The sequence below is a fragment of the Echinops telfairi genome, unplaced genomic scaffold, assembly GCF_000313985.2.
Source record: "Echinops telfairi isolate 266 unplaced genomic scaffold, ASM31398v2 ScPeMD7_7457;HRSCAF=8495, whole genome shotgun sequence".
NCBI lineage: Eukaryota > Metazoa > Chordata > Mammalia > Afrosoricida > Tenrecidae > Echinops > Echinops telfairi.
Genome location: NW_022111357.1, coordinates 21,311,947 through 21,327,600, shown reverse-complemented (window position 1 = coordinate 21,327,600; position 15,654 = coordinate 21,311,947). Strand labels below are relative to the sequence as shown.

Here is a 15,654-nt window from a genome sequence, read left to right as displayed (position 1 = left end):
CCCTCAGCCTAGGCCGGTGCCTCCACTCCTGTCCGAGGCCCACTCGGCTCCCTACCTGAGGACAAGGCTTCCCTTGTCTCCCACTACAGCAGTTACCGCCTCGCACCAGCAGGCTGGGCGGGCTCCCGTCCCTCCCCGCTCTCCCTGGAACCCGTATCCCCGCAGCCTCCACAGCTTTGCTCCACCTCCCAGTCCCAAGTGGAACCACTCCAAAATTGTTTTTGATCCCAGAGCTGCCTCCATAGAGCTAAATACCAAGGTATAATCTCCATCCTCATTGGACCTATCAGCAGCAGGTGGGCTCTCTGGAGCCTCCCCCATCCCCACAACCTTTAACGCCCCGAGCCCTCCCTCGCAGCTCGCCCCTCAGTGGGCTTCCCAGCCACACTTCCACAACCCGCTATGTGTGAAGGTACCAGATGCTTACACCCAGCCCAGATGCTCCTGACACCGAGATGCTGAGAGCCAGCGCCTGCGCTGCAGCGCCCCGGGAATGCCCAGCAAACCGCTGATTGCCCTGCCGCAGGCTCCCCCACTCCTTTCACCAGATGACACCCACCTCTGCTCCCACCCACCCTCCCAGTCTGCTGCCCACAGGGACCAGAAGGAGCCTCTCAAAGTGAAACAGCAGATCCTCGCCTCCCTCCCTCCTCTGCGCCAGCCTGTTAGCTCCCAGCTCACAGAAAGAGCCCCAGTCCTCCCAGGGCCCCTGACGGGTCATCGCGGCCTTCTTCTTCCCTCTTCCCTCAACGATGCCTTCTTGCGGTTCATTGCTCACAGCAAGCACCCCACCACCACCTCAGGGTCTTTGCACTCCCTGTTTCCTCATCTTCCTAGTGAGGCCACACCTAGAGCAGCCACCTCGTCTTCCCACACCCGAAGTCTGCTCACAGGGCTCTTCCTTCCTCAGCTCTCCTGGCAGACCCTTGATCTCCCCGCCGGGATGGGCCCTCTCAGGGCATCCCCAGCCCCCTGACCGTCCTCTTCCTGGCATTTGTCATGATGCACAGGCCCAGCAGACCAATGTGGGCACTTTCAGGGCAGGGCCACACAACTGTGCCCAAGTGTTTGCTGAAAAGATAAATGAAGCTGAGCCATTCTGCTCCCCACCCCCACCCCCACCCATGCCCTGGGGAGAGCGTGCATGTCCCCCACTTCCCCCAGGACACTGGTTACCTGCAGGGCCACCAAGGTGTTAGCCAGGGCCTGTCCGTAGGTGTCGTGGCAGTGGACAGCCAGGGCAGCCACAGGAACCTCTTGCATGACAGCAGAGAGCATGTCCTTCATGGCCCCTGGGGTACCCACCCCGATGGTGTCCCCCAGGGAGATCTCATAGCAGCCCATTGAGTACAGCTTCTTGGCGACCTGGGGAGGCAAGCAGGCAGTGGAGGCCCGGGGACAGAGTCCTGGGTCTAGGGTCTGAAGTGCTCAGCTCCTGTCCCGTCCCCACCCCTGTCCTTGAAAACACTCTGGTACCACCCCCTTCCACTGAGCACACAGCGGAAGGCTGAGCCGGGAAGGGGCAGGACCGCCTGGCACAGGGCCCGTGGTGCCAACCCCTGCAGCTCCTCACTGCTTGTCACTCTCAGACTCAGACCTTCACACGCTGTCCTGCCCAGGGGACGGGAGCCAGGCAAATGGCTCCTTTCATGAAGGCCCACGCACACCAACGCTGCTGGGCTGGCTGATTCCCGGGACCCGTGTTGAAGGGCTCCGCCGGGTTTTCTTGGACGCCCCTGGTACACAAGCAGGTTTCCAGGGCTTCTGCCCCAGCAGCAGGGGTGAGTCTGCACCCAGCCTGTAGACTGGACCTCGGTCTCAGCGCACTGGTGCCAGCCCAGGACCAACAACCTTGGGAGGAAGGCCGCCTGCTTCATGGGTGGGGGTGCTAGGTAGCTGGGGGTTTAAAAGATCACTTTATTGGGCTCTCCCAGCCCTTATCACAATCCACACATCCACGTGTCCAGCACCTTGGCACATACGCTGCCACCCCCTTTTCAAACATTTTCTTTCTCCTTGAGACTCCTGTCCACACCTTACCTTTTCCACCTTTCCTTTTCCCTCCTTATCACCTCCTCCCCCCCCAGCCTCCTCCCCTCATAACCCTTGATGGATTATACATTTTTATTATTTTCATATCTTACACTGTCCGCTGCCTCCCTTCACCCATGTTTCTGTTGTTTGTCACGGGGGGAGGGGGGGGGCGGGGGGGCGGTGTTATACATCGATCATGCGATAGCTTCCCCCTCCCCACCCCCTTTACCCTGAGGTAGCTATTTTTAACAGAGGTTCCAAACTACTTACACTTCAGAAGTCCCATCTGCACACCCCCAACATCACCACATGACTGGAGTGGTGCGGGCCCCACCCTCGGCCCTCGGCCCGGCTGCTGGCTATGGCAGAGGGAGGCGGGGGCAGTGGCCTGGCACACTCCCACTCAGGCAGTATAAGGAGTGGGCGGCCTATCCTGTCAGGAGGCAACAGGGAGCAGAGGCCGGAGGGAGCACAGGCCGCTCAGTCGAACGGGCCCAGAGCCGCGGCCAGCTCTGCTGCTGACAGTTGTAGGGCTTCGTACCAGGGACTTAAGCTTTCTGGGCTTCCAGAAAAGAGTGATGACCCCTGGTAGGGCTAGGACAGCGAGGACTGGGCACTGTGTGGCCAGCACCTGGGGTACAGGAGTATCATGGTTCCCTTTCCCGTCCTTGTGGGAAGAGCAAGTGGGCTCTGGAGATGGACAAAAGTGGGCTGAGTCCTGGCATTTCACCTCAGTTGCCTGGACTGGGCAATGGGCGGGGACTGCCCAGTTCACAGGTGGCTGCGAGTGGGCAGGGCCGTCAACTCTGGGGTTTCCCACAGTCAGCGTGGACTCAGTTCCTGTTACAAGGGCAGTGAGGGTGGTCAGGGCGTGGCGTCGCCCACTGGGAATGGCAGGACGCCCTCCTCAGAGGTCTGCACCCAGCCTGCCTGCTGAGCGGCCACAAGCCGGAAGCAGGAAGGGGTTTGCCTCTTGGGGAGAGGATGGCCTTCAGAGACCACAAGCTGGCCTGGAGGCAGCTCCCAGGGAGCAAGCTCAGGGCAGTGCCCACAAGGGGGCGTAACAAAGCTGAGTAATGCGTGATGGACACAGTGAGCCGCCAGGCAGGGCACCAGAGGACTCTATCCTCGGGGCCAGGCAGTCAGCCCCAACCGCAGCCCAGACAGAAACCCACCTCAGCTACTTTAGCGGGGGAGATCTTCCCTTCGTAGGGGCATCCCAGTACGCAGGAGACGTACCTGTGGGAAGACAGGGAGGACTGCAGTCAACGCTCCTGAGCGCTCTGGCCACCAGGACCAAGACCAGGGGGATGTTTGGTCTGCCTGATGCTGGGCACAATGGAGAGTGGAGCTGAAAGGCTATGCAGAGGTGAGGCCAGACGCAGGGGGTGATGCTTAGCACCAGGAGGTGGCAGTAGAGTCATGGCAGAGAAGGGAGCAGGGCTAACAGAAGTCATTTAGGAAGTGCAAGATGCTTAGCCAGCCAAGGATCCACAGTAACAGTCAAAGACGAGCCAAGGAGAAAGTAGAGAGGGTAACATGAGCCCAGGGTGGACTGAGCAGGGGTACAGCACTGGGCCCAGACTGGAGGAAACTCAAGACAGGAAGTGGAGCTGGGTAGGAGTTGGGCCACTAGTAGGCTAGACCAGGCCGAGGGCCAAAGACTTAGCTCAGTGTAGTGGGCTGTCTGTCAGAGGCTCCACTCATTCACTCGTCCGTACACAGAGTTGCCCACTATGTGGCAGGAACCGGGCACAGCGCAGTAGGCACACTGACAAGGTCTCAATCCTTCTAGAGAGAGAGATGACCAACAGCCCAAACTCACTGCCATCGAGTCGATTCTGACTCACAGCGATCCTCCAGGACCAAGTCGAACTGCCCGCTTGGGTTTCCAAGACTGCAGCCCTTCACTAGAGTAGGAAACCTCGTCTGTCTCCTGCGGAGCAGCTGGTGATTTTGAACTATGGACCTTGTGGTTAGCAGCCCAATGCGTAGCCCACTACACCACCAGGGTTCCAAGATAACCGAGAGAGAGACGATCAAGAATGTGAGAGAATTTCGGAGCGTGATGTGCTTCCAAGGAAAACAGGGAGATGTGACAGGCGCGGCTCTTGCTGTAAGATGCCCTTGATTAGTGCCAACTCATTGCAACCTTATACAGAGCAGGACACAATGTCGCCGGTCCTGCACCACCCGGTCATGACTCTCTCGGCGCCTACTGGCCTCACTGTGTCCTTCCACCGCATTCATCTGACTTCCTTTTGTTGGTTGACCTTCTTCTCATGCATGATGTCTTGGTCCTTCCTGAAGACATGTCTGAAGCAAGTGACACGAAATCTCACCGGCCTCACGTCTAAGGAGCATTTCAGCTCTACTTCTTCCATGGGAGATTTGGTCACTCTTCTGGCAGCCCATGGCATTTTCAATATTTTCTCTCATACCACCATTCCAATGTGTCCGTTCATTTTCCATCCTCCCTCCTCACTGCATGGCGCAATTGAAGCTACCACGGCTTGGGCCGTGCGGCTCGGTCAAGGTGGTGAAATGAAGGTACCACGTGGGGATGGTTCTTCTATGCGTGCCAGTTCTGTCGTTCTGCTGGTAGAAGAGTAAGCCGCCTCAGACACAGGAACAGGAAATCCACGACCGTCAAGGACGAGGAGCCACCAGCTGAGCACACGTGAGATCCTTGCCGGACGCTGGCAGAGGCGGCAGAAGCCCCGGTCCTGGAACCATGAGACAGAGCGAGCAGAGACACGGTGTCAAGACCACGAGACAGAGTGACAGGCAGAAGCTAAGGGACCGTGTGGCTGAGAGGCCAAGAACCACAGAGACATGCTAAGCAGCATGGTTGAGAAAAAGCGCTACTGGAAAAAACGGTTTCCTTAGTGTTTTGTAATCTCTTCACCTCCCCAATAAATGCCATAATCTTTTATCCTTATTGGTGAGTTCTGTGGGGCATATACAATGAATCCACGAACCCAATGGAGAAGTAAGTGCTGGTAGAGAAGAAGCCGGCGTCGGACTCGGGTAACAAAAGCCCGAGAGTGGCAGTATGTCCGAGCGCTGTCTGGGGTGGAGTTGGATGCCCCTTCTCCTTACATAGCCAGAGGAGGTCACACACGGGCCAACGTCATTGACTCAGTCATTACAGTAGCGCCTTGGCTTTTTCACACTTTAAGAGGTCTTTGGCAAGGCCTAATATATGAATCTTCTTTTTCCCTCAAGCTTTTCACTGTGAATTGGGTGAAGGTATATAGCGCTGATCATCAGTTGTACGTTGAACAATTCACATACATTGTTTCATCTCACTCGCTGCAATCCCCGCCATGTAGCCTACTGATGCCGACAGCTGCCTCTATGGGCACTGACTGCTGATCCAAGAGTGAAGCCCTTGACAACTTCAACGTCACCATTCTCCATGATGCTGTCTACAGGTCCACTTGTAAGGATTTCTATCTGCTCTGTGTTCAGGTTCAACCCACACTTTAGTCAGTTACCTTCATCGGGAAGCGCTACGATTCTTCCTCACTGTCAACAAGCAAGGGTGTGTTGTTGTCTGGATATCACGGCACGTTGAGTCTCCCTTCATCCTTCTTCATATAGCCCAGTTTCTTAGATGATCTGTTCACCCATAGATGGAATAAGTAAAGGTAAATAAAAGAATGCAACACTTTTTGGGTTTTAAACCAGGTAGTATTCCCTTGTTCTTTTTGATCAAATGCCTCCTAAGCCATGTACAGGTCCGGCATGAGTTAAGTGTTCTGGAATTCCCAGTCTTCATAATGTTACCCATGACTTACTATGATCCACACAGTCAAACACCTTTGCCTAGCCAATAAAACACAGGGAAACATCTTTCTGGTATTCTTTGTTTTAAGCCAAGTTCCATCTGACATCAGCAATGACACCCCTTATTCCATGTCCTCTCCAGGCTTCATTGTGAACTTCTGGTAGTTTTCTGTCAATGTACGGCTGCAACCATTTTTGAATCATCTTCAGCAAAATTATGCTAGCATGTGAAATTAATAATAGTGTTTGATAACTTCTGCAATCTGCCTTTCTTTGGAATGGGCATGAATATGGACCTCCTTCCAGTCAGGTGGCCTGATAACTCTGTTTTGAATTCCTTGGTATTGACCAGTGAGCACTTCCAACGTTGCATCTGTTTGTTGAAACTTCTCAGCTAGGACTCATCAGTTCTGGGAGCCTACTGGTCACCAGTGCCTTTTGCTGAGTGAAACCTGGAACAACCAGAAGAGGCTGCAGTAGCTAGATGGTCCAGGACACGATGATGGGGCTGTAGGATGTGCACTCCAGGCTGGGAGGAGCAAGTATACAGGCCCTGAGAAGGAAAGGGGCTCGGGATGTTCGAGACACAGAACCAATAATGAACTACTGAGGCATCAACAGCAAGCGTCAGGGAATATGAGGTGGGGGTAGAAAGGTGGGCTGAGCCCTGATCATGGAGTATTGCAGGTTAGATGCAGACAGCTTCTAGTTCCACCCGTCCTGTTGTTCCACCCCCTTAAAGCCCTTCAACGCCTAGCAAAGTATTCCATATACTTTGTTGCTGTTAGGTCCTGAGCTGGCTCACAGCGACCTTATGTTCAACAGAATGGAACACTGCCAGGCCCTTAGCTCACTGTTGCAGCCACAATGCCAATCCATCTCCTTTTTGTGGACCCTCTGTTTTATCAAGCACGATGCCCTTTTCTCAGGGATTGGTAGCATATTAAGAAGTTGGCTGGATAAGTAATTTTTGACTCTAAGAGGTCAGTGTACTTTTCCACTTGAATTTTCCCACTTAGCCTCCAAACATTGCTGAGCAGCAAAACGAGAGCTACGGAGAACACTGCACAGCTTGGGCAGTGGATCTGCCTGGCTCCCCAGTGCACAGTCTTAGTTTCCCTGAACTGATGGGCCAAGGAGCACACCAGGGCCCGAGAGAGGCACAGGCAACCCTTAGGAGCGAGAAGGGATTTAACAGGCAGCTAAGAGCTATTGTGGAGGTCGTCCACAGGCTGTGGGGGGAGCAGCATCCACCAAGGACCTGAAGGGTGAACAGGAGGAGGAAGAATGCCTGAGTCCAAAGATAAGGTCCAAAGGCAAGACAGCTTGTGCCACACTGAAACGAAGGCGACTTGCACTGGGGGGCAGCGCGCAGGGCAAGCAGTGGCCAGTGGGGTTCGGTGAGCAATGGGGCTGCAGAGTGGCTGGGGATGAATTTCACAGGGTCTTGCAAGTCACGTGGAGAAGCCTGAACCTGGGGGAAAATTTCGAACCACAGAGAGATGTGATCAGATGTGAACTTCGGAATGATCACTCACTATGATTTGGACAATAAGGAAGCTGTGTGGTCTTGGGTTATTCATCCTCGATGAGCCTCAGTTTTATCATTTGTAAAATGGAGGGAGCCTCTTTCTCACTAGACTGCTGTGCTATCAAAGAAGTGATATTGGAAGCTTAAAGGGCTAAGGTAGCCCTCAGGAGCAAGGGAAGAGAGGTGGTGAAGCCGAGACCACACTGATCTCACAAGCCCCACGTCCTGTCCTGCCTGCCTGCTAGGTTCTTCTGACACCCCACCCTAGTGAGGGCGCCCGAAACGCAGGCTTCAGAGACAGCTAGTCCTTTTTCTGAGCACATACACAAAAAGGCATCTAGGTGTGGAGCTCGGGCTGCCCCAACACAGGACAGAGTGTGTATGCGGGAGAGCCACTTGAGTGAGAGCCCAGCCCCGTTCAGAAGGGTTTTGAGAAGACGTGCAGTCTCAGAGTGGTCTGACTCACCCCCGCACGCGAATGCTGTCTGCCTGAGCGGCCTTTAAGATACTGTCGAAGTGCTGAAAACTCTCTTCGATGGAGCAGTTGATGTTCTTCTTAGTGAAGAGCTCGGAGGCCGCTCCAAAGATGGACACTTCCCGGGCTCCAGAAGCAACCTGCCAACAGCCAGGGGAAGGCCTCTCAGCGTTTGCCTCATCAGACACTGGCACAGCCGGGCAGCACCCCCTGTGCCTTTAGGTAAGAGCCACGGTATGTAAATGGTAGTGCAGCGAAAAGGAAAGACCTCCGCCTTTCTCCCAAGACAACCACCACCGCCGTCACCACCGGACAACCGCTCTTGAAAGAAGCCTTTTCCGACCTGCAGAGGCAGCATTCCCAGCAGCGAAAGCGAGAGGATGCAGCAGGGACTCTTGGAATTCTTGTTGAGAACGTGGTTACCGCTCCCGAAAGAGGAAGTGGCTACTGAAAACGAAAGCTAACGCTGATGAAGCATTCACGGGACCCCAGGGTCTTGCTAAGCAGTGTGCGTGCATTCCACCTTCTGGGGGGGGGGGGGTGAGTGGGGCTGCTAATCGCAAGGTCGGCAGTTTGAAACCACCAGCCGCTCTGGGAGGAAGACGAGGCTTTCTGTTCCCGTAAAGACTTACGGTCCGGGCAACGCAGAGGGGCAGCTCTCTGCCCCGTGGGACTGCTGTGCGTCAGAACGGACTTGATGGCAATAAGACCACTTGCTGAACTCCTCACAACGGTAGTGCAAGTATCAGTCCTATTTTACAAACTCCGAAAGGTTGAAGCAACTTGTTTTGACCACAGAACAGGAAGTACCAGAGTCTACCTCATGGTGCTCTATCCCCGAAGACAACTGTTCAGACAGACATCTCAGGGCAGGCAACAGAGGCCCAGAGCCAGGACCCAAACGCAATCAAGCACATCCCAGCAGCCCTTCCCCCGCCAGGCAGTCCACTTACCGCTGTCTGAAAGCCTCTGAGGTTTGGGGTCAGGACTGGGTAGCTGATGCCAGGAAATCTCTGGATGCCCTTCAAGACTTCGGCATGGTCAGCCATCTGGGAGCCAAGAGAGACACTGCTGAGTCATTACCAAGGACGTCAGAGAGCTTGGGTGGAGAAAACCTCTGTGCCACCAACTGCTCTCATGGAATGACCGGCTCCCTCTGCAGAGCTGCCTCCCCGGGCTGTTACTGTTTGTTTCCCTGCCCTGGGGCCAGAGGGACCCCCTCAATGTTGGTGATGCCCACCCACCCCACCCCCCAGTTTCTCCACAGGTCACACAGGCAATGACAGCAGGAAGAGCAATCGTCACCGCCGTTTATGTATGTCCATCCACATGCACACAAGGGAGGGCTTTACTTGGGAGTAAAGACAGACCCCCAAACCCAACAAATATTACTTTTTAATAAAGTGCTACTTTATTTTTTTGGGGGGGGTGGAGTTCAGCTAGTACTGCCATGTATAAAAATGCAAAAACCGCTTACAGGAATCTTCCCACTAGCACCCACATTAGTTCATCAGCTGGATCTTTCCTCCCTACTTGAGCTTCTCTGGGCAGGAGTCCTCAGCCCCCCTTCCCATGCAGAATGCAGCAGCAGCTACACCGACGCTCGACGTTCAGAGCCAGGAGAGGGAGAAGGCTGTTTCCACTCTGGGAAGGGCACTGACGGCTCCCGGGTCTTGCAGAGCCAAGTTTGAGTCTAGGCCTCAAGTCAGACTCTGTGCCCGGAGCCTGGTCACTTTTAAGGCAAATGCAAACTCGCTATCCCTTCCCCCTGAGAAACACTTTGCATTGTGGACTGGGGCTCACCTGGGGAACCCACTTGGGAGACACAAAGCTGGTAGCTTCTATGACAGGGAGTCCTGCTTCAGAAAGCATGTCGATCAGTTTGATTTTCACTGGTGTAGGGACAATGTTCTATAACAGAGGAAGAAAAATCCAAACAAAGGCGGTCAGCAAAGCTGGGGGAAGATGGCCTCAGGATGGCCACTCCCAGCCCGGACACCACGTGACTGTGCTTTCGCGAGAGCAAGCGCCTCACTAGCCCTCGGCTTCTGAACAGGACCACCAGTCTCATGTAAGTCCTGCCAATCGCGCAGCACGAAGTTGGTCTTTGAGTACTGCCGATCGAATTTTGTAGTGAGGTGGCTCTCACCTAAAAGGCGTTCTCATTTACATGGGCACCATATATTCCTGCCACAGAGCCTTGGCCTTCACCGTGTGCTCATGTATGGCCCACCATTAGCAAACCAGGACCAACAAGCTGTGGACCGGCACCCCACAGTATCAAACCTTCCCCTTTTCTGTCTCTCAACCCACCTGGACCTATCTTCACACGCTCAGCCTGTGGGCTCTTCCTCCCCCTCCCCCAGACCCTAGGGACTCATTTTCAAATCTACCACCACCTCCCTGTGTGCTGAGGGCTGGTTCCACGGCCTCCTCACATGCTGGGCCTAGAGAGGGACCTGGGGCAACGCACTTGCTGTGTGGCCATCTTTGGTCATCTGCCAGGGGGCCTCCCTGCCCCCTGTTCTTCCAAAGCAGCGTGGATGTTTGAGTAGCTCTGGTGGGCCCTGTTGCACCCACGCGGGCCCTCAGATGGGCTCCTCCCATCTTTACCTTTTCATTCTGTAATCCATCCCGCGGACCAACTTCCACAATCTTCACCTGCTTTGGCAGAGCGCCCAGAGTGGAGGTGCTCACCTTCGGGGGACAAGAGGAAACAAGAAGGAACAAGAAGAGGTTGTCATACTTCTCAGGGAGGGCAACCCCCCAAACTGGCTTCATTTTCCCTCCCACTGAGATAAGAAGTGCTATTTCTCCCCAGCTTGAGAACCACTGCTCTAGAAACAGGGATGAACCAGGGAGTCATGTTCTCAGTTCAGCTGTACCTGGAAGTGGACACACACTTCTATGATCCACTGCTGGAGGACAGTCAGCTGTCCCTGGCTGACTCCATCCTTCCCATTTCAGTAAGAACCCCCCCCTCGTGCATTCTGCTGCTTCCCCTGGGACACACCTGACTCCTACCCTCCCCTCAGTCACCATGGCCTGGAAGGCTCAGCAGGATTTAGTCTCTGCCAGCCTTGCTGACCTCATCACTTGCTCCTACTGACGCCTCCCCTCCTCCTGGGGGGCCACCATGCTCAGCCCGACTGGCTGCCCCTCCTCCACCAGGGCCTCCGTATGCTCTTCGCTTGGCTCTTCTTGTCTGGCTGCCTCTTACCTGTCCATCCCAGAAGCCTCCTCTGCTCACCCAGGTGAAGCAGCCCCTGCTGGATCATTCCCTGCCTTATTTGGGACTACACCCATTTCCGTCTGAGCACTGCGTATATTGCCCACTCAGTGACTCCTCTGGTAGCAAGCGGGCTCTAGCAGGAACCTCGTCTGTCTCAATTTCCAAAGTATCCCTGTGTTTGGCCCTGAGCGCCCTACAAAGTAGGCATCATGCAAAAACGATTGAAACCACAAATACAACAAGCATAAGAGGCCTAGCTGCCCCAGAGGAGGGCATTTATCGGGCCTGTGTGTTCATCCTGAACTTCCTGTGTGGGGGAGACGGCTAGGTTATAAACTTTGGCCGGTTGATAACAAGATGACCAGAAGCTGGTTAAAGAAAAAAAGCTGCCTCATCTGCTCCAAATCTCCCTCTCCTCCCACCGAGTAACACGAGCCTTCTGTCCCCCTTTGCACTGCCTTTCTTAACACCTGAACTCTTCAAATTCATCTTAGCGATTTAGTTGGATGAAGCCGCAATGAGGCAAGGGCAGAGGAACACAGCACTCTGCTAAGGACCCCAAACTCTCAACACCTGCAGCGCAGAAGGAGGGCTACAGTCTGGCGGTGAATCGGCTAACCTGCCTGGTGCTAATGGAAGTGTTGGCTGTTCAAGGCCACTGGGAGACCTCAGAAGAAAGGCCGGGGATTCAGTTTGGAAAAATCAGTCATTGGAAACCCTCGGGGTACAGTTCTACTCTGACACACTAGGGGCTCCCTAAGATGGAACTGAATTGATGACAGCGGGGTTGCTTTTTAATCAATCAGTTGGAACTTGAACAGCTCACTTGAACGGGCCTTGGTTTTAGCCAGTAAACAACTCTCTAGACCAGGGCTCCTCAAATTTTTTAAACAGGGGGCCAGTTCACTGTCCCTCAGACCTGTTGGAGGGCCGGACTATAGTTTAAAAACAATATGGGCCACTGGAGATCCCCTTGCAGAGGGGTCTCGGGGAGGAGACGAGCCAGTCAGGGTGCGATGTAACAACGATGAGAAATACAACTTTCCTCTAGTTTCTATATGTTTCCTCCCCGCTCCCACTACCATGACTCGAATTCGGCCTTGCAAGTCTGGCTAGACCAGAGGAGGTACACTGGTACAGATAGGAACTGAAAATCCAGGGAATCCAGGGCGGATGAGCCCTACAGGACCAGTGGTGTGAGTGGTGAAACAGGGAGGGTAGAGGGAGAGTGGGTAGGAAAGAGGGAACTGATTACAAGGAACTATATGTGACCTCCTCCCTGGGGGACAGACAACCGAAAAGTGGGTGAAGGGAGACGTCGGACAGGGCAAGATATGACAAAATACCAATTTATAAACTATCAAGGGCTCATGTGGGAGGGGGGAGCGGGGAGGGAGGGGAAAAATGAGGACCTAATGTCAGGGGTTTAAGTGGAGAGAAAATGTTTTGAGAATGATGTACAAATGCGCTTTACACAATTGATGTGTGTATGGATTGTGATAACAGTTGTATGAGCCCCTAATAAAATGTTTAAAAAAAAAACAAAAAATAAAATAAATATGATCAAATTCCTATGCACATTGCACATATCCTATTTTGAAGTAAAAAAACGGGGCAAAAACACCTGGCGGTCCAGATAAATGTCCTCCGCGGGCCGCAGTTTGAGGACCCCTGCTCTAGTCTAAGGTGAAGTCACTGGATTTCATGAAGTTACCAGGTTAACTGGGAAGGTCCAGGCAACGTGAATCTCCTGCCAACAGGAAATGCCCAGCCTCTGCTGGGTACATGGTTTGTTGGGTGCCGGCAAACCAGTGATGACTCACAGCGCTCTACAATGCACGGCACAGTGTCCAGTGCCACACCGTCCTCACAATTGCTCTCATGGCCGAGCCCACTGTTGCAGTCACTGTGCTAATCCATCTGGTTGAGGGAACCCTCTTTTCCTGCCCCTCTACTTTACCAAGTAGGATGGCCTTCTCTCCAGAGACTGGTTTCTCCTGCATGTCCAGAGTCCGTGAGAGGAAACTGCACCATGCTTGCCTTAGGAGCATTGTGGCTGTACTTCTTTCAAGACAGATTTGTTTGTTCTTTTGGCAGTCCAGGTCCTTTCTCCTTCGTTGGATCTCCACTACTGCTTCCATGAGCATTGATGATGGATGCAAGCACGATGAAACCTTCACACATCCCATCTTTCCTGTTTATCCTATGGGTCCAGGTGTGAGGATTGTGGTTTTCTTTACACTGAGTTGTAACCCGTACTGAAGGCTGCAATCCCTGGCCTTCATTTGCTAAGGAGGATCGAGGATTGCTGGTGCATGACCCTAGAATTATTTCAGGGGAATGTAAGCTTCATGAGGTCAGGGATGTTGCTTTATTTATTGCCATGTCTCCAAGGCTCTGGGCCCCATAGGAGCTAAGTAAATGTCTGTGGAATGGAACTAAGAAAGAGAAAAGCCGGCTCCAAGTTCTTTTTATTAGAGTTCATTTCACTTCCTTTCCAGGAACAGCCCATCACAAAATAACAGAAAGATGTTGACTCACATTTATTAGATACCAGGTATTCATATAAGCCTTTTACAAATTAACCCATATCAACCTCTTGACAAATTTATTAGATAAGAACTACTGTGATCCCTAGTGTAATGTGACTTCTACTTTGTAGTATTAAATGGCTTTCCTAAGGTCACAGGTGCTAGCAAGGCCCTGAGCCAGAATCTGAACTTGGCAGTGTGGCTCTGGACGCTCCTGACTCCTGGGCCATGCTGCCTCTTTGCGAGCTTCCAGCTCCCTAGTCTTCCCCCAAATCTTTTGCTCTATAAACCACCCCAGTTCCTTCCCTCTGTAAAACTTTGCTCAGAAATGCTCCCTTCTAACCACACAGGTCTCATGCCAGTCTTCTGTGCTATGGTGTTACCAACATCGCTGACAGCTCTCAAAACCAAACTCACTGCCACCGAGTCTGACTCACAGTAACCCTGTAGGGCAGAGGGACGTGTCCCTGTGGCTTTCCAAGTTTGTAACTCTTTTACGGGAGTAGAAAGTCTCATTATTCTCCCCCCCAAAGTGGCTGGTGGTTGCGAAAGGCTAACCCTGAGGTTAGCAGCCTCATGTGCAACCACTCTGACCCAGGGCTCCTACTCACCAATCACGGTTCATAGGGACTAAAGCCCGGCACTAACTGCAGCCATCAGTACCTCATTTATTCCTGACCACCATCTTACTGTAGAGACTATCATTTCCTAGTTCAATGCAAGGAACAGGGCCTCAAACAAGATTACTCAAAATCACAGCTAGCAAGCGATGGAGCTAGGGCTTGAACTCACGCCTGGTTCTCCTATCAGTTATGTAATGACCTCCTGGAAGACCTATCACCATCCATTTCATTACACCATTGTCTTCAAAGTACAATAGCCACCACCATCTCACTTGATTATCTTAACTCTTCAAGTGGGATGACCATTTTCACTTTGTTGCTGTTAGTAGCCCTGAATCACCGGCCGACTCTTGGAGACTTGTGCACAACCACCACTAGGGATCACTGTGATCCCCAGGATTTCCATGGACTGATGTTTTCAGATGCAGATTGCCAGGCCTTTCTTCCTCCGATCGTAGGCGGTCAGCCTGCTGACACTGGGTCATGGAGAACACCAGCCTCCTGACAGATGATGGAAAGTGGTGCACTGGTGGTGAATCACACCTGAGACTGCCATGTGCTGCTGTCTGGTGCCACTGGGTCGGTTTTGATGCACAGCAACGGTATGAACAGAAGAATGAAACACTGTCTGGTCCTGCACATCCTCACACTGTTCCTCTGCTTGAGGCCATTGTTGCAGTCGCTCTATCAGGTCGTCTCCTTGAGGGCCCTCCTCTTTTTCATTGTCCCTCTACTGTACCACGCAGGATGTCCTTTTCCAGGGACTGGTCTCTCCTGACATGGCCAAAGTACGTCAGACACATCTCGCCATCCTTGCCTTCCACATGGAAGGCAAGAATTCTAGCGGCGAACCACTCCCGCCCTGTCTTCATTTACTGAGTGGAGCTAGGTGGGCTAATCATGGTATTGAGGTGGTTTCCTGAGAAGAGGGCACTACATACAGCTCTCCTTTCTACCCACGGTCACAATAGCCCCATCCGTGGACCGCTCCCAGCCAGAACAAGGCCAGATGCTTTACCTCCACCGCTTTCTTCTCTTTTTTTTTGCGATCAAAACACTTTATTGAATAGTCGCTTTGGGGGACTGGGGGCCATGAGGTCCGACTGAATCTCACAGCCTTTGAAATTCCTGCACTTCAAGCTCCCTAACAAACCCTGAGAATAATGTAACGTGACCCAATTCTAAAACCCGAGGTTTAGGAGATAAAAAAAAACGATGTCCCTCGCACTGGAGATCCCCTTGCAGAGGGGTCTCGGGGAGGAGATGAGCCAATCAGGGTGCGATGTAACAACGATGAGAAATACAACTTTCCCCTAGTTCCTAAATGCTTCCTCCCCACTCCCACTACCATGACTCGAATTCGACCTTGCAAGTCTGGCTAGACCAGAGGAGGTACACTGGTACAGATAGGAGCTGAAAATCCAGGGAATCCAGGG

At 53.1% G+C, this 15,654-nt stretch overlaps 1 protein-coding gene across 1 annotated transcript in view; it reads right to left on the bottom strand.

Moving 5' to 3' along the window:
- Positions 1-15,654, bottom strand: part of HMGCL (3-hydroxy-3-methylglutaryl-CoA lyase) — an 18,799-nt gene that overhangs the window by 2,239 nt on the left and 906 nt on the right. The window contains exons 2-7 of the mRNA XM_004705108.2: positions 10,446-10,529; positions 9,636-9,743; positions 8,786-8,881; positions 7,824-7,972; positions 3,210-3,273; positions 1,177-1,365 (exon numbers count right to left, since the gene is read on the bottom strand). Coding sequence (XP_004705165.1) covers positions 1,177-1,365; positions 3,210-3,273; positions 7,824-7,972; positions 8,786-8,881; positions 9,636-9,743; positions 10,446-10,529 — 690 coding nt within the window. The remainder of the gene's footprint in view (positions 1-1,176; positions 1,366-3,209; positions 3,274-7,823; positions 7,973-8,785; positions 8,882-9,635; positions 9,744-10,445; positions 10,530-15,654) is intronic.